General features: G+C 38.9%; 1 protein-coding gene and 1 long non-coding RNA gene across 3 annotated transcripts in view; one reads left to right on the top strand and one right to left on the bottom strand.

The window, feature by feature from the left end:
* Positions 1-16,870, bottom strand: part of LOC127354138 (phospholipid-transporting ATPase ABCA1) — a 38,794-nt gene extending 21,924 nt beyond the window's left edge. For both annotated transcript variants that reach the window (XM_051383824.1, XM_051383823.1), the window contains exons 1-8: positions 16,712-16,870; positions 12,386-12,494; positions 11,061-11,154; positions 9,518-9,659; positions 9,241-9,359; positions 4,272-4,393; positions 2,097-2,288; positions 691-780 (exon numbers count right to left, since the gene is read on the bottom strand). In XM_051383824.1, the coding sequence (XP_051239784.1) occupies positions 691-780; positions 2,097-2,288; positions 4,272-4,393; positions 9,241-9,359; positions 9,518-9,659; positions 11,061-11,154; positions 12,386-12,451 (825 nt within the window). In that variant the 5' untranslated portion in view covers positions 12,452-12,494; positions 16,712-16,870. The remainder of the gene's footprint in view (positions 1-690; positions 781-2,096; positions 2,289-4,271; positions 4,394-9,240; positions 9,360-9,517; positions 9,660-11,060; positions 11,155-12,385; positions 12,495-16,711) is intronic.
* LOC127354141 (uncharacterized) lies at positions 14,574-15,813 on the top strand. The gene is made up of 2 exons (XR_007881461.1): positions 14,574-14,800; positions 15,516-15,813. It is a non-coding gene; the product is annotated as an uncharacterized LOC127354141 (long non-coding RNA).
* Positions 16,871-22,668: the final 5,798 nt, after the last annotated feature.

The following is a 22,668-nucleotide window of genomic DNA, read 5'->3' on the forward strand; positions in this document are numbered from 1 at the left end:
TATTCTGGGTGCGTATGTGAGACAGTGAAGACAGTACACTTTAGTGTGGCTCTTGTACCACCACCTACAGGAACATTTCACACTGCCTATTTGTCCTCATTTAAGCTTAACAAAGATCATTTTTTGCAGACCTTCAATATTTTACGACTGTAATTTGTTATTGGTCATGTTTATGCAGAAAAGTAATCTGAGGTGGAATCTAGTTTTAAAAAAAGAGGAAAAAAGGCCCACTGTGGTTAAAAGGCCTTTATTAAGATGGCTGAATGTTGGAAAATAAAACCCATATCCACACAACAGCTACCTGACCTTGAGGACCCTTCTTTTCTGTTTCAATGAAGCAGAATTTATCAGAATGTGCTTTGAATGACTGAACTCAGTGTGTGTACGCAATAAGGCTATGTGTTAATATTGTAAATATGGCCCTTCCCCAACTGCCCCAACCTTGCACTATGACATTTGACCTGAGTGTACAATAAATTAAATTATTTCACCAAGAGCCAGTTCTTGGTAAAAATTGATTTTATCCACAAACATTACAACTGAATACTGAACTTTGGAAACAAATACCTCAGTAGGGATGTTTTTATCACACCATGTGTGGGTTGTATTCTGTGTGTGTGTGTGTGTGTGTGTGTGTGTGTGTGTGTGCGTGCGTGCGTGCGTGCGTGCGTGTGTGTGTAGTGTAACTACCTCCACGGCAAGCGCCCCCAAGTTCTCCAGAAGATTGTCGGTTGCTGCTGACACTTCCTGAACTACTTTGGGGTCTGACCTCACATCCCTCTGTTAGAAAGAAAGCACATTGTATTTTCAGTTTAAGTGAACAATTAATACATCCTGGAAAAAAGTCATACAATGACACATACCATAAAACTAAATTGATGTGCAGAGGAGGAAGGAAGCCAACACCGCTTATAAAAAGTTTGCGGCATTACTAAAAAATCAAATTAAATTAAATCAGCTTTCTTATGTATGGTATGATACAATATAATGGACAAGAAAAGGCTCATCCCAGATGCAGGGAATGGAGAGAAGGGAAAGAAAAGCTGTGGTGGAGGAATGGAAAAACATTGGTGAGGGAAGAGGGGAGCCGAGAAAGAATAAAAGGTCGGCTTTGGCCTCCTGTGTTCCCGTCAGTCAAACTGCTGTGTGAGCGTGAGTGTGTCTGTTCTTGTCTGTCACACTAACACTGTCAGCTGCTGGAGCGTCTGACTCTTGATAAAGCACAGGTGTCGCTGAAGACAGAGCAGATACTGTAGCTTTCTATCCCTTTCTCTCTTACACACACACACACATACACCCACACATAAAGTAACTAATGGGAGAAAGCTGAGTGGTGCAAGAGTTCATGCCCTTTTTACACAACTTTTTTACTTTTGGAAAGAAACTTCCATTCTTGCATCAAAGTTTGAAGATCTATAAAGAACATCATGTGTTATGGGGTGAATTACTTCTTCTAAAACAGATTCTTTTTTAAGACCCGCTCTTTTCCTTTGTCTGTTTCTCCTTCTAAAGATCAGTGCTACAACATACAATGTTTGTTTCACCTCTTGCCATCCTTCACCATTGTGACTCACATTTAGGTCATAGGTTTTATGGGAAGAGGGCAGACTGTTCTGGAATATACAGGCAGAGGAGAGGGGACACTGGCAGGGAAGGGAGGGGGGAGGATGTGAGGAAGATGGAAATGAGTAAAGAAAACAAGGGAAAGTGCAAAGTTTCATAAAGCAGAAAAGAGGAGGGATCTGGGACATCTAATTATCTAACAGTGAAGCAACACAATCAGTGATGATATAATGTATATTCCACTTAAAAACGGGAAGTCTTTTTTCATCCACTGTATCAAATACTAAGTGCTGATGAAGTATGCCAACACAACTGAAACGGTTTCTTCTCATTATTGCTCAAGTTTCTCTGTGGTAAAGCTGTATCTAGCAGTGTTGCCACATCCCAGATCTCAGGCTTGAAGTTGGTAAGTAAAGTGTTATCATAATGAATAAGATGCATGGCCCAAACTATGAATGTTAAAGGGCCATAAAATACAAATCCATTGTATGACTACAACTGGTCAATTTGTTGGACTCAACAACTGAACTTACCCGAATCGGTTTGAGGAAGTCCAAGTTGGACAGGAAGTGGCTTTGTGCCTTGTTTAGCCAATCACTGGAGGACTTGCAGATAATTTCTTGAGTCAGACGGGACACGTTGTGGTCGGCAATGTGAACAAACTCTTCCAGGGGCGTGGCGTTACAGAGGTCTCTGAGATGAAAGCCGAAACCTCTAGTCAGCACCTGGGCAGAGAACAAAGAGGATAGTGGTTCAGAAAGAGCTGAGAAAAATGAAAGCATATGTGTGCTACATGCTATGAGAGGACAGAGGAGGAGAGGAAAATATCCACTTTGTCTGGGTCAAATGTTAATGTGACAACACAGCGGCACAAGGGACTGAACTTGGATTCATTATATGCCTTCAGTTTACATAAATACTACAATATAAATGTTTGACTTTACAACATTCAACAAAAGAGCAGAGTGTCCTGCCAATAAATATTTCGATATGATCCAGTCATAAATTTCCCTTCCAGAAATCCCTTACTCTCTTTGCCTTGCCACAAGTAATATTGCATTGATATGTGGTGAGTAACACTGTTTCATTTCAACCTTCTCTAAAGATTGCCATGCATGGGTTAAATTCCTAAATCCTGACCCATGAGAACAAGACAATGATGAAGATATTGTTGAGCAACTGCGAAGGCAAAGAAATGTTATGAATGTTAGAGCAGGGGCTCGCCAAGGACATCTTCAGCAAAGATTATTCACAAGACATGTAATCCAAATAAAACTCTACTCGTACAACCTCATCTGATCTTTTTTTTTTAAACATCTCATTCATTAAAAAAAAAAAAAAAGCGTTGCTCCACTCATTTTTCAAAAATGATTAAACACATTTTTTGGAAGAGGGAGCACAGCTGCGACAGAGCAAGCAGAGTGACAGAATGTCCTTTTCTATCAGGCCAATAGAGGACTGGATAGAGGCTCTGTCTTCTCTAAAAGAGTAAAAATGGGTAGCACATTGATTTATCATCTGAATGTTCTTGACCAGACTGTGTTATGCCATCATGGATATCAGACTACAAACTGTAAACACACACACACACACACACACACACACACACACACACACACACACACACACACACACACACACACACACACACACACACACACACACACACACACACATAAATAGTCACAACTGGTAATCTTTTCATTGGGAAAACATCTGGACTTACAGCAGTGAGTTTGAAGGATTTCGAATCACACTTATCGCCCCATAAAGAACTCAAGACATATTTTTTAAATTGAGACATTTTATGTTCATCTATTTGTGTTCACTGCTGCAAAATATTTGTTAAAAAACAGACAAAATGACTGCTACCCTATATATAAAAGGGCAAACCAATAATAAGCTTCCCTTCATTTTCACTCCTCTCCTTAACTAATGTTCCAAAAGACCTTCCCGGACTAATGGATAGTTATCCTCTCTGATCAATAGATGTCAAACAGAGAAGGATGGGTTGAACAGAATCAGATGGTGTAACGTGAATTTGTCTTTGAGCCTCTGTGTTTGCACGTGAGGATACATTGGGGTGGGGGGGGAAGAGGGCAGCCATGTGATGCCAGCCCTCCAATTGCAAAGCGGGAGGGATGAGTTGGCTGAGTTGGGAGCTGTTGTTGAGGTGGGCCTGGGTAGCCGAATAAATCGGTGTATGTGTGTGATACTGTGCTCTAAATAACTTAATTTTCATGGGAGAGGGAGGTGTGTGTGTGTGTGAACTTGTATATCAGGTTGCTATGAAATAGATCATCATGTCAGCTGGAAAAAAAATGATGCACAGGAAAAGAGGAATGGAGACTAGAGAAATAAATCAAATTATAGGGTTGAGAAAAATAGAAATATGATATCCTAAAGAGAATTAGATTTTCTTTACAATAAATACAATACAAGGAAGAGACTGACGGGAGGGGGCTTTTGGTGCCCAACGTCTACACCCACCTACCCCCAATTCTGGCGGGTATTAAGGGCTTAGCTATGGCACAGCAGGATACTGTGGCCCAACAGATACTGTGAAGCCAAGGTCATTGGATGTATGCATGAGCACTGTGGCCAGGGGAGTGTGAGTATCTTATATGTGCTGTTGTTTGCTTTGGTACTGTGGCAATATGAGCAGCTGATAGTGATGGAAACCTGTAGAATGCAACAAAAATCCGTACCTTCTCCAGATTGACGTCAGCCTCTACTATCTGTTTCAGTGCATGATGAGGAAGTGAGGCATTGTGGTGCAGGAAGTGGGAGAGGGTCTCATTATCTCGCAAAAAGTCCTTCAGCTTGAAACCTAGAAAAAAAAAGACATTTAAGCACTGAGTTAACCAGCTATGAGATATAAATAAAACCCAATTTGATACAAAAAAGCAGGACTCAAAGTCGTGTTCCCAGTGTAATACACAGTAAAATTCAAATTATTTTCGAATGATAAAGTGGGCTGAAAACTACGGTCTCATGCAATGACCATGTAAAACGAGTCATAAAATATATCCCTGACTGTACCTGTAAAATTCTGATCAAATTCCTAGACAATTCCTTGTCCTGAGCAGATGTCTTAAAATTTCCTAAGCTTCCACAGATGTACAACCAGTGGAAAACCCCAGTGTAAGAACTCAATGATTTAATGCTCAATATTATTGGTACAATATGCAATACACCAATAATTAGTGGGCTTAGACTAAGATGATGAAAATACATCACTGAATTAAAGCACTGATTCCAAATCAAATGATATATTTTAATTCTGAACTTCATTAACACAGACACACACTGTGCACTCTGAGAACTTTTTGTACTTTTGTTGCATTCCAAAGAAGTCAAACTATTTCTGAAACTGGCCTGAGTCAGCTGTGTGGTTGGACACACAGACACACACACACACACACACACACACACACACACACACACACACACACACACACACACACACACACACACACACACACTGTTCTCTTCTCCTCAGCTCTGAGTTTTGTTCTCAGGCAGGGTTACTGCAGGGCATTCCACTTTGGCCCAGATATTGCAAACCAATCTCTCTTACTCACTCTCTCTCTCGTGCTTCCTCCCTAAATTTCTCCATCTTGACCTTTCCCCTGTACCCTACCCTGAGCCGCTTTTTGCCCGATTTCTCTCCATCCTCACTCTAGTTGTACAAGACCATGACCTTCTCGTGTGGGGAAAACAGGAACAGCTCCTGTGGCCCACAGGCTAACTTCACACTTTTATGTTAGCATGGCTTCATGTATCAAACTTAACTAATTATTTCTCCTACTCCCCTGGATTATTAAAATAAATTAATTTTACAAAGACTGAATAATCACTTTTATTTTGCTGCTCTGCTTACTTCTAGGCTGTTCACCAGTTGAATTTTGATTTCTTATTTTAAAATATCTTCCTGCTCCCCCACCCCTTAATGTCTTCCCTTGCCTTCATATCCAGTAAAAAGAATTCTAATTTCTGTCATTTCTAGCTATCAGATGACCGACACACACGCACACAGAGGAAACACTTTGCTTCGACTGAACTGAACATCCCATGGGAGGAAGTGAAAGAGAACAGTGTGTTTCTGTGTGCTATAGGGGCACATGTCGCTCTCCCTTACCGCAATGGCTGTAGACCAGTGTGCTATTTGAGGTTGGGATGTGAGTGTGCATTACACATACGTGTGTGTGTGTGTGTGTGTGTGTGTGTGTGTGTGTGTGTGTGTGTGTGTGTGTGTGTGTGCATAATAGTGCACCTGTGACTGCATATGCATGTGTGTGATCCAACTCTCAGGGGTGAACAACCAGGGAGTGCTAATAAGGTCTAATCAGTGTCCCAGTAGGAAGTCACAGCTCCCATAGTGCATTGCATCCAAAGGCCCTTGAGGACAGACCAGACTGAAAGTCTTTTAGTTCTTTGTGTAGTCAGCAAAGGTGGTTATGTGTTTGTATGTGTGTTTTTCATTTCCTTACTGTATCTTATCTGTATGTGGTTGTCTTTATCTGCACAGCTTAAGTGATCTAAATCCCCCAAGCTATCAGCAACAGAGAGGTTTTTTCCTAAGTGATACAACATAAGAAGTAACAAACCTTATTTGTGTTTGTTTGTGTGTGCTTCTCCAATGTTTGAGCCAGCTGGATACAATGGCAAACTCTACATTGACACTTACAAGTCTGTACATGCTCCTGGTGGTGCCTATCCTGTTTTAAATCAAGTTTAGCAACCAGTGTCATCACTGGTCCATAAGCAGACTGTGATTGCTGTTAAACCATATTCCCAAACCTGCCACAGATGAGCTAAAAAGCATTAAATAGCATTCCTGAAGTTTTGTCTTTGTCTGAGTGACAAAAGATGGCTGCTGCATGAATTCTGACAGCAGAGAAATCAACCCACAAAATTACTGTGCAATGGAAGGACTGTTAAGTTCTGTTTTGATGTGGAGAGTTGGAGAAAAAATAGGTAAAGGTTCTCTGTGTGTCTATACAAACTTGAATAATATGTAAATTCAAGAAAAAATGCAAAAAAGCAGCACAGTTAAATTCAGAAATCTCCATTTTAAAAGACCAGTCTCAGACACCACAGGCCTTTAAGTCAAATGGAGTCCTTGAAAGCAGCCTGTCGGATAAAATATATACGATGAAAGGCTAAAAATGTAAGATATTCTCTATTATGCAAATCCACCTTCAACTTTCTTTTGTGAAGACAGGTAGAGGAACATGAAAAGCTCTACACTGATGATATACCATATTTATCTCACTCACTTATTTTCTACAAAGAAAACTTTCTCATCTCGAAAATGTTGCATCCCTCTTTTTTTGAAAGTCTATTTTCTCCCTTTCGTCAATCTGCCATGTTATTCTGAACACTCTCACATAGCAGAAATGCATAAGACCCGATAAAATGAAAATATGTCCTGTGTGATTTATCTACTTATCCTATGGGGGAAAAAAGCTCATCCCTTTCATGGCCCCTCGCAGTGCCCCTTCCCTGCCAGTGTAAATCTCATTCGCTGACCCCATCAGTTGTTGAATTATTAACAGACACGTGAGGGGCTCCACTCTCAGCTTTTTGATCCATGCTGTTATTCCTACAGCATCACTCTGTATCAGTACTACTCTGTCTGCTGTCTCCTGCATCATACATGACTGTGCCCGTGCTACAACAGTGCATTCCCTCACATGGATTGAGTATGTGATTAAGCACTACTGCCCTGTGCATTTAGAAATCAATTGTGATAAAGTGCTCAGATGCACAGAAGCCTCATTAAAATAATAAACAAGCCTGGATGAAAAAAAGGGGGGAAAATCGATGCAGACCCCTGATTCTGACCATTCCGGCTTGAATGTCATGATAGTAGATAAGATGAAGATCTATTACTGGCTCTAATGTATACTGCTGACAAGATCAATAGAAACGACAGCACACAATAGCACACAATCAAACTGAGAGACATGCAAATTTAGGATTTTCTACAATTAAAAATAATGTGTAATGCTATGCTATGTAAGACCATTGCGTAACATACTGTACCTCTGGGCTAAGGGAGCAGACCGTGGCCAAAACAAGAAGCTTGATTGTTTTGTTGCATAATTTCTATTGGTACACTCTGATGAATTTACCCTTACCTTGAGGTCCGATGTGAAACCAAGCCAATACTGCTTTATTTATAGTAACTAAATGGACTGATTATCACATGTGTATCAGAGAAAGTTCTGCTGCACCAAGGCAGCACTAATGGAACAAACAAAAGGCCATGCTGTCTAAATACTAATTAGACTCTCTCATTTCACTACAGTAATTAATTCAGTAGTTGCCCTTCCTTTGTACTATCCCCCATTTTATACAGTATTCATGTTTTTAACATTTATTTTTGTCCTGGTTGTCTCTGTACACGTGGTTGGATGGAAAACAGAGACTGCTTCCAGCATGCCTCCCACTTCAGAGTAATGGGCACTGAATTAAAATGACGGAAACTTTTTTTTTTTTTTCAATAGAAAGTAAGTGCAGAGTTCAACACAAGCCTCTTTCCTATTTTTTGGGTCACTTTGACCGAGTCAGCACAGTGGAGTCATCAACAAGATGTCATTTTAGAAAGGATGACCTTTCTCTACTCCAAAAGAGGATGAATCCTCCTCTCTAGCAATAACATTTGAAATAATCATTAAATGTGTTGGTAACTTTATCATGTCTGTGACCTGGTCCTCACAAACAGGAAGCAGCAACTTCAGATGGATGACATTTTCTGACAGATCTGTATAATGATTGCCAGGGTGGTGCACAATTTTCTGTTTTTCCTGTCTTGTATCACCACCACTGGCACGTAAGACCAGAGAAGTTCAACACCCACTGGCCTCTGGGAGATGGGCCCACCACGGCTGACAAACAGTGATAAGGAAAGGACACGTTGCACTTTCCAGACTGCTCTGAAGATTAAGAGCTAACATCAGCTCCATCAGCTGCTGCACTGCAAAATTGACCTTATGTCACTTCATCTAGTTTAAACATGTTGCTTATCGCCATTTTGTTAATGTATTGATCTGCAATGATTTAAACTTAATTCACTTTATAGTAATTAAGTGGCATGCTTCAATCTTTTTTAAAAATATAAATCCAGAAGATTACAACTACAGTGGAAATAAGTATTTTAAACATAATAACTGGTATTTTTTTGCAGGAATTGGGGCTTTTGTGGAGACTAAAATAATGTCTTGGAATATTTCAACATATAAGACAAGAAGGGAGTACCTTCATTTTGTGAGGCCACCATTTCAGGTAGCTGAATGGTTATAAGAATGAACAACCAACTTTGTTTTCAGTAAAGGATTAAGAGATAAGTGTCCACATTTATCTTGACAACTTCTTGTTCTTGCTTCATTGGGAAATGTTGGGAAATGTTTTCATGAACCTAAACATTTATTGAGCTGAAGCTGAACTGCAATGTGTGAATAAACTGCAGGTGTGAGTCACTGAGACAGTTAGATCTGATCGGTGTGAGCAGTTGTGTAGGAGTGTTCCTTTCTATTTAAATGAGCCTACAGGCGAGAAAAATGAATGGCTGGGTGGTCAATGTGAATGGGCAGGTGATTGAACTGATCTATCAGTTGGTCATTCAAAAACTTAGCATAACTTAGCAAAACATCAAAGTCATGTCCTTACGAGCAGTGTTCTTCTGCATCTTCCTGAGGGCCCTTAACAGTCCCTTGTAGCCCTCGTAGCTTTTATCATTCTGTGTGTACAGCAGGATCTTCTTGGCATCAGTGAACAGACGGGAGATTCTGGTGATGTTTGCAAAAGGAACAGAAAAAATTAGACACACTATTTTACATACTCACTTTTGTTATGACGATAAAAAGATTGTAATATTAAAACTAATCTGCTGATGCACTACGTGAATCAGTCAAGCTATGCACAGCAAGAGGGCCATGTCACTCACATCGAATCATTGAAGTTTCCCACCACACCGGGACTCTCGCCAGGGGTAGGATTACGGAAGCAGGGGTTGTTGGCGTTACAGATGATGCCTTGTACCCAGGGCAGGGTACCTGCTGAGGGCATGGCCTTGTTAGGGAAGTGGCCTGGAAAGGAAAAGGACAGTATATAGTTTTCATTATGAGTTTTAAATTTGGACTTAAACATCAGTAAAACACAAAATCATTAAGATATACAGATGTCATTAGGCCTCACTGGATTATATTGATAACACGTAGGATATTTGTCATTCCTACAAATCTGGTGAATCCTTATATTTTAAAAGTGTTGTAACTAATTATTCCACTTTACTCTCCACTAGACAAGCTTAAACCACTGCGGTTAAATAATTACCAAGGTCAAGAGGCCCATTGGCTAAACTATTGTTGGTGTCTCTGTTGGAAAACACTGGAGCAAAAACAGGATTTCCAACTAATTATAACACATGCAAACTATAACATATAGACCACTGCCACTGTCTTTGGAATCCGCTTTAAAAAGCAGTGACATTATCTTTACAATTTGGTTTGGACTCTTATCAGATAACTTTACTGCTACTGCTGCAATATACTGAGGTTATCGAGATATTACACTGAAAAGATAACTATAGAGAAAGAGGTCAGGAGTTTGCCCCACCTCACTGGGTCAACTGGGTTTGGATCAACTTGTGAAACACTGACATTTGGAATTAACGTTTATGCTCCAAACAGGGAAACCGGTTTGGTGGTCAACAAAACAATCACATGCATGCTCATAAGGATTATAGTTGACACTTGCTTTATTCAAGAGCAGGTATATGTGAGTCTGTGGGTATGTACAAGCAAGAACCTGCACCAACTTTTCTAAAATACCTTCTTTGAATAAATTAACAACACCTACTACTAACTAAGTTTCTCTTTGGAAATGCTGTTGCAGATAACAGTTTTCCTTTCGAAAAAGTGCTTGCGACCAGGGATAATCTTATTGAGTTGAAACGTGGTCAAAGTTGTGAAACAAGTGCTGCTGACGAATTACTTTGCAATCCCCTATTCCAGGAGCTAAAGGTCCTAACACATGTTCACACAGTGCAAACAAATATTGACAAAGCCAACCGATTCCTATGTTACAACAACATGGGAACCTTGGATGACGAATATGTTGATCTTACCAAGAACCAAGGGGCATACACTAGCTAAGAATAGACAATGTCTTCAAACAGTAGAATGATAAAAGACTCAAATAATATTATATATTATATATATAGCAGCATTTAAAGAAAATACTCTATTGTGTTTGTAGTGGTATAAAATTGCAGTAAATAAACACACAAATTATAAGTAACTCCTGTTTTCTTGTGTATAATTGTATTATCTTGAGGAATTCAACTTTAAAACTTTAATACAACTGCTGCAAATGTAAATTCTTTTAAACTTCAGATGGTAGAATCCTGAAAATCTCAAGAAAGTCATAAAACAGAATTCTTGAATTAGATGAGAATTAAGTAAAAAACTCTCTTCATGTCTGCTTACATTCATGTTGCTCGTAGGGTGGATAATGCATTCGGACTGAGATCAGGATGAAGAAGATGAAAAGGGGCCAGATGATCTCAATCAGCAGCTGGATCTAAGAAAGGAAGACAAAAAAGAAAGATGGCTGAAGTTAATCAAGCAAATAAAAGGGTCAACACTCCTGGGAAATCATGAAACAAATGAGTTAATCATCACAAAACTGAGCTTTGCAGTTTTTGTGTATTTCTAGTTCAACTAAGGTAATCTCTACTGCATTAGAATAGCGGAGTGTGTGTGGAAGGGGCTGTCAGCTGTTCTCATTTGCAAACAGTAATCCTACAATGAGTCTGGGGTAAAGTATATGGGTTAATAAGGGGAGACAGAGCGAGACAGTGAGAGAGGTCTGCAGGGTTTAGTGGACTATGAGTTTGTCCATCTGTTCCATATGGCCCCTCTACTTCAGCTGCCTGTATTGCAGACTTAACCAGTATGGCAAACATGGAGTGTGGGGATAAAGAATAAACACATTGTCTTAGAAAACGCACTGTGTCCCTTTGTTAGAAATAAGTGGACTGAATGTCAAGCAGCCACAGCCGTCACTGTGAGGAGGGGTTTCTGCTTGATGGTCAAATGGTTTAATTGTGTGCAGATGAGTCTCCTCACACACAATAAAGTTCTACAGCTTGGAACTGAATTTGATTTACATAACTTTGAGTGGGCATCAACCTGACCTGACATGTGAATGTGTCATCATCACATCTTTGACTGACTCACTGTAATCTGTAAACTGTAATGCTTTCAGTCTAAGTGGCTCGGAAGAGTATTACATAATTTCCATTTTTTTTGTCTGCATATGCAGTGGAACCATAACATATAGAAAGCCTTTGTAATGCCCATATGACTACTCATATGGTACTGGAAATCAAATGTGATTCAAGGTCAATTCACTGAAAATGTGACTGGGACAAAGCATTCAGGGGAGATTGTACAGAAGAAACAATACCTTCCATTTTGGTTTTTAGTCTTTAGACTTGTGGACAGGCCTAAAAATGTGATTACATTATTAGCACTGCTAATATCAAAGAAGAGGTCAATGTAAGGTTATGGTTCTGCCTAGCAGCATATATAACTGAGAACATTTTATATGTAAAAGTATTTTTTGTGTATCATAAATAAAATCAAATAAACTGAAATAACAAACATTGAATAATAAAAAACCTCAGTTCAAAGAAACAATCAGTAATGTGAAAAAATAAGAATGAATTAAAAAAAACAATAAACTAATACTGTGTATTCATCCAGTCCATTGTTCTTATGAGTCAGTAATTTGAAGCACTCCTACTTACAGTCTGTCTCCGTCGGTAGGTGAAGTTCTTCCAAAGCAGTAAACCCAGTTGAGTGGAGACAGCCATGTTGACGTCTTCCCAAGCTCAATGAGCACGCCCCAGCTCCTCACTGTGAACCCAAAAAGACATAGAGACGATCAACCACTGTTAACTTGTATATGTACAACATGCAAAACTACTGCTCACACAATCAACAAGTAACACTTTCCTCAGTGTGAAAGGGCCACAGATTAAACACAGTCAACTAACTAACCCTCAACAGACCAGCTTTGTTCCTGTGGAAAAAGACATGGTTTACCAAGAAAATGTAAATCCCACATACACTGACGCAAAATACTGATGTGAAAACGGAACAGAAAGTCGTTACATCAGAAATCCTTAACCAAATGCATCCAACTATATCAAATATGACTGTAACTTCTAGTTGATCGTGCCACAGTAAGGCACGAAAAGCAATGTAGAGTCAAAAAGAAAACTTTTCATTAAAGAAAACACCAGAGCAAACAGGAGCACAAAAAGAATTACCTGTATTCTAAAAAATACATTAAATTGCCCTGAGAAACATTAAATTACCAAGAATCATTACTGAAAATAATCATGACAACAAATTCACCTATTGAAAAAATCTGTTTCACTCTGAAAAGCAAAGCAGCCAAAAGTACAGCAACACTCAGCAAATGAAGTCGACTGATGACTGAGGAAGGCTGCTAACTTCTGTTGATTCAGGTCCACTTGATGTAGACTCATCCGTCCAAAGGTCAAGTTACAGTTAAACTGAGATGAGTGGGTGGTGGGCAATCATGTGGTGAAAGTTGTTGGTGATCCTTTTAACATCACAGTTTTCAGCCTGTTAACACCTCCAAATCACACACAGTACTGCATTTGATTTAAATGTTAAAACAAATCACCACTTTAGCCCCACATCTTTTCCATTGTTCAATCTAAACCAACCCACCCACTGATCAAACAGCCGTAGTGGTGGGCTTACTCAAAGTGATAAAACAGATACACTTTTTATACACGCTTTTTTTGGTAGACACTGGGCTTTGTCAGATTGTCAGACTAAATGGTGTGAGTCGTTCCATAAGAAACCACACGCAGGGCACACAAACATTTTCATGTCTATTTGTTTATTCTATTTGCGGATTCAAAAGTCCTTGGACTTTCTTCATGCAACAGATCACAAAGTCCATTATTTAGACAACAAACTCCCGAAAGAAGACCAAAATGCACGGAATATCTGTTGCATTTTTTTGATTTAGTGTTTTATTTTTGCACAAAAAATTGACTTTCTTATCTGGATAGTAAGTAAGACCAGGAAGCCTCACAAATCAGACACATGGAGTTTTCAGGAGTTATCCAGCTACATTTGTAATGTAGTTTTCTGAGACAGACACCTAGCCATCAAGAGTTAAAATCTGGTCAACCACTCAAGACTGAAAACTCCTTTATTAAGGTTGTCAAGGTTTACAGCACAAGGAAAATATAGGTCAGGTCTTAAATTTGAAGCATATATTTAATCTAAAGAAGAGGTGTATGATGATAAACATAACAACTGTTAGGCTGTTTGATGGTTAACTTGAAGTGGAAGTTGGAAATCTTGAGTCAAATGATCAAAAATATCCTCTATACAGAATAAAATTGATGCCATAGAAACTAGAGTGACAGCCCAACAGTGTCAAGGACACAGTGGTGTTCAAACATGATAGTCTCGACTAATCATTTGCTTACGGCTGAAACAAGCCCTACCCTAATCAAACCATTAATCCAGTTTTCGATGGTTTTACACCACATGTTCTCCAACGCACTCAAAATTACACTTTAATCACATCTAACCACTGCCCCAGCAATCTCCGCTTACTTGCAGGATGAATCTAGGTTAAAAAACATCACTGCCAAAATATATATGCCTTCCAGCATTTAATAATTGCCAGTCGGGATGGCTAAAGAGACCACACGGTAAGTATAGATACAAAATAACATACAATACAGATGTTAACAAAATGTAACAGTAACTCAACTGCGTTGCACACATTTTCCACAGTTGCGTGCACTTGGCTGTATTAAGTAAATCCACTGGAATGTATGAAATGTCGCAATAAAAACCAACAGGAACTTTAGGACCAACAAACAACACTGTGACCTCGGTACAATATCTGCTGTACGGGCACATCTGTTTTCTCTGTATGACTCACTTGATTTCACGGCAGCACTAATAGCACATATTTGACCATTTCATTGAGAAACAATGTAAAATACCTGCTAGAGACTTACTGGAAGACACACAATTAAAGCAAAACAAATTGGAAGATCAGGTGATTTAACAGGAACATGCACTGAAACTAAAGAGCGACCACAGAAACACAGTTAATGCCTACGGCTGCAGGCTTAAAAACAAAAACATCATCAGCTCAGGTCCGTAGTCCCAATTTAACATTATCTTTCTTTGCTGATAAAGTATTGATTTGATTGATTTTTCTCTCAAGTTATTACACTACACTGATGCACATATACTATGATTTGAATGAGGGAAAAAAACACAACGTATGTTCCCATATTGTGGTCTGCAATGTTGTTTTATGTGTGGGTGGAAAACAAGGTAAACAATTTACACCTTCTTCACATTTGGCATAAATGTAATGTTTTTTCTTCTTCTCTCATTTTCTACTAATTACATCCCAATTTTTGAATATCAATTTTGATTAACAAAGAAATTGTGGCTCGTTAACCCACCTTCATTTAACGACTGATTGTGTATAACAAAGCAACATGTTCACATGTTCAAAGACATGATTTTCATCTAACTTGCATCGGCTTGATTCTACTTGTGTTTTCTATTACCATACTATCAGAGCAGCTTGATTCGTTTTAGACTATTTTAGTTTGCCCTCCATGAATTGCCTGATTTTTGGCAAACACGGTGGTGAAAAACACATCGTATGCAGTTATAAGAGAGGATCTCTGCTGAGTGTCGAGCAGCATAAATGGTGCAGAGCCAGGGCGCCTCTAGTGGCACATAAAAAAATCTTCTTTTTTTTCATACTTGTTTACCATCAAACCTTGCTCACGTGTTATATCACACTCATACAGGGTTTTTTTTTCTCAACTCCATTTTCTATATTGTTTTCAGAACACACTTGACTGATCATCCAAAATGGAAAACTAATCGAAAGAAGGACAGTTCCTTTTAAGCCATGAAGAAAAAGACAAAAAGCGTCGATGCTTTGCAAGACACATTTTTGCTTCTTCAAACCACGAATAAAAACAGAAAGCAAATGCATCTCGTCGACTCGACGCTGCACCATCACTGCACACATGCACAGAAATACAAATACATCATACAAACAACACATTGCTGTGCTGACCCCGCGCACGTTGTGGAAAAAGAGCATTTAAAATGAAATGAATAAAAAACAAGTTACTGTTAATTGTCATACATGGGCATCTTTTTTATTTATTTATTTATTTATTTTTTACTGTCAACAATATGACTGATTGTTAAAATTCATCTTCTGACTGTACTTTTCTTTCATTGTTCTCCTGAAATCAGGTTACTGTCGGTCATTCAGCTCCGCGATGCTGACCCACAGCAGCGTCAAACCAGCCAAGTTCAGACTACAAATGAGATGGATGTGCTTTCAGCATTAAGCTGCAACAAATGTGCCTTCAAAATACTCTTATATCCTGTAACCTTAAAATAGATGTATTCTGTTTTTTAATTAGAGAACATTAAGAGAGGACGTAGATATGCGCTTGCTTCTACTTAAATTCCCCTTTAATGTTTCTATTTGGTATAAAATGAAGAGGTTGCCATAAAGAGGCTTTGATTTTAGGTATAGCTCACCGGAAGCCCTGTGTTTGCTATAGCTAACTTGACTGTGGTCCTGTTCACAGACGGTGGAGGAAGATACTCACACAATACATGATAAAAGAGTAAAAAAACAGCAAGGACAATACTTGTCATCTTACCTAAACAACAGCATTGCCGTTAACATTTAACATCCATTCAGCACATTGCAATGCCAGTTTAACTTTGTGAAGTTAAAATGAAAAGAAAAAACTCAACTTCTAATTGTCGGACAGCAATTAGCTTTCACCAAAATGATTTTTGCTTTTTACGTTTCATTACTCAAAGCCCTAAAGAGAACATTAAGCTGATCATTTATGGGGAAATATTGATATAGAAATATATTTTAACTGTAACACGGTGGCATACATCTCTTTGTTTATCCAACAAAGAAACTCACAACCCCCCCACAAAAAAACAAAACAAAAGAAAAACTGCCCCCCAACAGACAAAAAAAACCCCACTCCAAACTCACCCACCTTGATCCTGAACGGTGTGAATATCCACTCTTTCTCTTTTCATACAACCAGTTCTCTCTCCAGGAGCAACTTATAAATGGTAAATAAACTGTACTCCTCTTACAGTTACGCTCCTCCGCTTCGCTGTGTCTCGGTGTCTGACAAAACAGTTTTTTTTTCCTCCAGCAGGCTTTTATAGCGCAGCTCGATGCGGAGCAGAGCCGAGCAGAGCAGCGGCGGAGGTAACTAGCGGTCACCGTTTGATGCTCCCATATAAGGCAAGCACGTGCGGAGTCAAAACAGATCTTAAAGGGACAGCGACACCTTGAACGCCTCATCAGTTCATCAATGCACCGCGCGGCTTTTCAATTACTGCCAGCTCAAGAAGGTTGTAGGGGAAATATTCCATTAACATTACATTGCTAGCCTACTCTTAGGCTGGGGCTGCTTATGCTACTAATACAACAGTAACCCTCACTGTCATTATAACACTATAATAGAGTGACAAAATCCCAACAAGATATGGTATATAGTTGAGAGTATTTGAGAGTGGAAACATGTATATATAATAGTTTTTACATATATAAATAGTTTATCATTTACAGAAACATTTTAATTGTATATACTCATTGTATGTTGTTGGTCATTGTCACACTATATTTGGATAGTCCGCCTAAAAATGGTTTATATATTTGTAACAATTCAACAGTTTATTAGTTGAGATTCAACAACCATTTTCTGATATTACACCACTGCGGTTGAGGTTTGGTTAGGTTCAGGCACAGAGAACATCTTGGTGTATGTTCACGAATTGTCGCATTTACTCTACAGATAATTTGTTAAAAATCTACAGACAAGGGTAAAAGTTACTAATACTCTATAAACATAGACAAACTATTCAGATAAAGTGTTGCCCTTTTGTTTTTTGTTCAACATTGTTGTCCTTGGTTTTAGCCAAATGTCTATTTCTGTCTTACAATATATATATGTGTGATGTACAACACAATAGTATAAGAACACTGCCACTGTCAAGGACTGAAAGTGTAAATGTGTTGCATTACAAAATGTGATGGGTTGTAAAATTATACAAGAGAGTACAACAGTTCATTACATATACTTACATAAAGTAAGTTGAGACGTTTGCACAGGTATTTATGGTTACATTAAAAACTTTGCATCTAAACCCCATAAATATTCAGCTTCAAAATTTTTAGCTGTTGTAACTAGGGTAATTTATGTCTCTTGAAAATACTATGAATAGAATCTGCAGGGTAATCTGTTGAAATCCAATGCAGCACTCTCTCAGTCTTGTCTCTCCAAGTCTCCAAGCAAACGTCTCTGGAATCAAGTGTCGCCTGCTGACATCCTTCTCCTCTTTCTTCTTCCTAAAAAGCAATGCTGTAGGTGAGTAGGTGAATGTTGCTGTCTCTGTGTGTGTGTGTGTGTGTGTGTGTGTGTGTGTGTGTGTGTGTGTGTGTGTGTGTGTGTGTATGTGTGTGTGTTAGCCCAGTGGCAGGCTGGCAAACTCAGTGTATCCTACCTCTACCCCCAAATGTGTGCTGGGAAAGGCTCCAGCACTCCATGACCCTGAACAGGATAAGCGACTTAGAGAATGGATGTATGGATGTTACCTTGCCATTGCTTCATTTGCACTTGCTACTTTCATCCATCAAACCCAGACTCAGACTGCAACAGGCCAAGGCCAGCGGGCTGCTTACGGTGATAATATACACCTGCAGTACAGCAATACATGGTTGCAATATACACTTAAGAAACTGTATTATATTGCTTTACAGGTGTTATAACCCAGTTTATCATTCTAGGTTTGTGCTGTTTGCACTCAAAGATTACATTTTCCACTCCACAAATCTAGTTTATTAGTTGAAAATTACTCGTTTCCAACATTACTTGTGAAGGCCAGAGTGATTTTTACAAAGCTAGGTTGTTTGATATCAGTTGGTTGACTGATAAATGTTTCCCTTGAGGATACTGAATACATTTTCTAACTGGGACATCTTCTGGGGAAAAAAATGGTGGTCACTACTGGCCAGTCACATGCCTCTATTACTTTAACTTTTATCAATAAATGTACCTGAGCTGAGTCATTACTTTTGATTATCAATAGATGACATAGATGACACAAATAAATGCCCCACTTACACCCGGCTTTATGAAACATGAATATTCAGAGCGACATTTCCAAGAATTAAGAAAAAATAATATAACTAGCATTGCAGTGCAAGTGTGTTTTCCTGCATCAAGTTAAAATGCACTGGTTCTCCACCACCTTGTTACATGCCAAGTGAATGTGTCCCAAAAACTTTTCCACCCCACTGAGTGTGGCTAAACAATGACAGACTGTCTTGAGCATGGCCGCTGGGTAACTGGACCAAGCAACCGTAAACGCCGTAAACCCAAATGTCTGGCTGGTTTATGTTTGTCTGACTGCATGGCTGCCTGCCACCCACGCCAGATTATAAGGACCTAAAAGGTGGTCTGAGGAAGCCAAAATCATAAGAGGCATTTTTCCCTTCATAATGATAAAGTAGGGGTTAGGAGAAAGAGGCAACAACTGCTCAACATTCCTCGTGTTACACGATAACAACGCATTATCACACATGCTCGCAGCATGTCCTACTCCTCTTCGCCATGTTACATATAGTAAATTATGACCCTGCATTACACATTGAGAGAGAAAAAGTAAAAATCAACCGCAGCTGACCCCACACTAACACCATTATAAAAGTTTCAAATTAATTGCTGACAAATCCTTGAGAATAAAGCGAAGCATTTCCCCTTAACACTAATCCTATTTGTTTATCTTTTGTTGATGTTTCAGGAAAGTTTCAGGAGCCCGTTGTACAGTCCAGGCTTACTAATGTACAAAGGACATGACAACCATCTGGCAGTGATTATCTGCCCCAGTGTTCCTCCACTATCTTTTACTCTGTTCTCTTTGCTTAAGGGTGCAATTAGTTTAAATGGTGATGGTGGACAGCCAAATCGTTCTCCTCCCTTTTTCTTTTTCACTTAAATCTGTGGGGTAAGTATAAGTGGGGATACACTATAAAGAAAGCAGGGTGCTTAAATGTAATACTAATTAAAAGATACTAGTGCTCCTCTATCATAGTAGTATGTTCTAATATCTGTTATTATCTTCTAGTGACTGGACACAAACTTCTTTCTGCTTTTATTCAATTTTCTCAAACAGCCTCAAGAGTATTAATTGTTCCACTCATGTACCATGGAGCACATGCTCTTTGGTACATTGCAACAAGTGATCTTGCAAGTTTGATCTGATTTACCTTTAGAAAATAGCTACCACGATGACCTCTACATGATTCAGATAGTCCTACCTGGCTCTGGCAGCTGAAACAAGATGAAACAAAGTGTAGGAAAAGGTAAATGTGGGTCATTTAGAAATATTTTTTTTCTCCAACATTGATGCGATCTCCCAGTATGGGGTCTCATTAAAACAGAATCCTCAATCAGAGTGATTAGACATTTAATCCATCAAAGAAGCTCAGGCACTGTCTGCATGGATGATGATGGGTGACAATCATCCAAGTTGACTGAATTATACAATAGCTTTCCTTATCCTTATCTGAAGAATTCAGGATAAGCAAGCAAAATTGAAGCTCATGTCATTTTCGTGTTGAACTGTCTTCATGAAGAAAGAGACTTTTCAGGACATTGTGATGGGTGAGTTCTTTTCTGAGAGGTTACATGGTGTTAGTGATTCTAAAAGAATATTTTTGTATTATTTAATAAGGACCAGATGATTCTCCCTGAAGCCTGGAGTTTCCTAGAATGATTATAGACCTCTCAGTGGTTAAATCCAATCAGCTAGTTAATTGCTTTTAACAATGAGAGACTGATTACGCTTACTCTTAAATAATGCACTTCAAAAGAGTTTCAGAAGTGATATAATTATCATAAAATGTGACATTTAATGTTTTTATTTCATAATTATATAAATTACTGAATGGATTAAAAAAGTTATTAAGAGTAACATCATAACAAGGTAATAATTCATTAGTTCCCGGAGAGGGAAACAGCTTTTTTCATTGCCACCTCCTGTCCTTTCAAAGGGTCAGAGGTCACTGCCAGCTACAGAGCAGCTAACAGGAAATCACTGTTTTGTTCCAGGACATCTGAGGACACAAAACTGCAAGAATGAAATTTACCAGAAATACAGGACAGATTCCCAATGACATGCACAAGTACGGTATTCACCTATGCCCAGTCCAGGACAAAAACTTGAGATGGAGAGTGAAAGCAACAATAGTCCATTAGTATGAAATTATAGAGTAAACTGTGTGGCTATAAAGTCAGCTGTGTTGAAAACTGGCTAAAAATCTTGCTCTTTTCTGGGAGTTCAGCAGTTCACATCTCATTCATTGTGATTATGTGTAGTAAGCTGTCAGGTCCGGTTATTCCCACTGGCTAGAGAACAATGGTTTGTTGTGGCTGGCACAGCATGAGGCAGCTTACACACTCAGGACTGGTGGGATCACTGAACTATAACGCACTTAGAATATTAAAAAACTCTTTGCATGTCTTGGTGGTTTATGAAAATAAAGACCATAGTATTCAAAATGTGCACCAGCACATAGAGTTGGAGCACTTTAAACCAAATGGGCTGTATTTTTCTTTGGGAAAAGAATCAGCTTTGTTACACAAAAAGAAACTGGGAAAAGTGAAGAAAACCAGGGCTGTGGCTGCCTGCAGGAGGATTTGTTCAGGATACAGTGAAATTTCACTGTAGGTGGTGAGCCATGAGCCAACAGTCTGAGCTACTGTTGTCTTTCAGCAAGTAAAACAACTGTACATTCATGTTATGTATCAGTCTAAGAATGAGTTCACATAAGACTTACAAGGATAAACACAATTGTAATCACTGGTTTGAAAAAAATGCCTTACTCAAGGGCACATCTGCAGTACCTAGGTGGTGAACAGGCACTTCTCCAACCAACTGTGGTCAATGTTGTCGCATGATGGGATATCAAATATTGTGTTGTTGTGATCCACATTGTGCTGTCCCATTAAGAGTTTATCCAAGTCAACTTAACCTGAAAGAATAAATTGACACTCTGCAAAGTAGCCAGATTACAATGTTGAAGTTCACTAAAAAACATGAATTTATCTCCCTCTATGAATTAAATGTCATTGGAAACTGATTAACAACCATGGTCAGCTTCCTTTGTATTGAAACTATGTTTTATTGCATGGTCCCCTATCAAATACATAAATCCAAATTCATACAAACCACACAGCTTGGCCAAAAGCTGCAAAGAGTTTTAAAGAGTTCGGTCTAGACCTGCTCTATTTGAAAAGTGTCCTGAGATAACTTCTATTATGAATTGGCGCTATACAAATAAAATTGAATTGAAAACCAGGCATTTACTGTATATGGCAGAAAGACTAATTAGTCTGCTGCCTTCATTTTTGTATTAGCTGAGTGAGTCATAAAAACGTCTAACAGGGCCGTCATACCTACAAGAAGCTCTTTATTATACAGAGTTGGTAGGCCTACTAAGAAATAAAAAATCGACATGCAACAAAAGGGCAACTTGGACCTAACCACAAGCACAATCACATTTAGACTTTTCTTTCCAACACTTCTACAGGGATAAAGCTAACAAAGGTAGTATATCACTCATTTACATTGGAACCAATTCAGTGGACCCTTGAGAATCACTGACTGTTTAACCGAGAGACGTGTCTGTGTGCAATCAGAGGAAATGAGAAAATGGTCCAACAGTATGTGAAGGTTTGAGCAGAGAGGATAAGGTGAAGAACCTCTAATCTCTTTCTAAGAAACGACACTTCTCGATACCTTCGCAATACTGGATCTTTGCTTATGGACAACACAGTTTGTATTTTGGGTTTTAGAATTTGGGTTCAGTGTAAACAGACATTTTTGCACTTGAATGAAACAGCCTGTTGATCCACTTATCGTGTTCAGTTCAGATAAT

This window comes from Dicentrarchus labrax, unplaced genomic scaffold, assembly GCF_905237075.1.
Source record: "Dicentrarchus labrax unplaced genomic scaffold, dlabrax2021, whole genome shotgun sequence".
NCBI classification, from domain to species: domain Eukaryota; kingdom Metazoa; phylum Chordata; class Actinopteri; family Moronidae; genus Dicentrarchus; species Dicentrarchus labrax.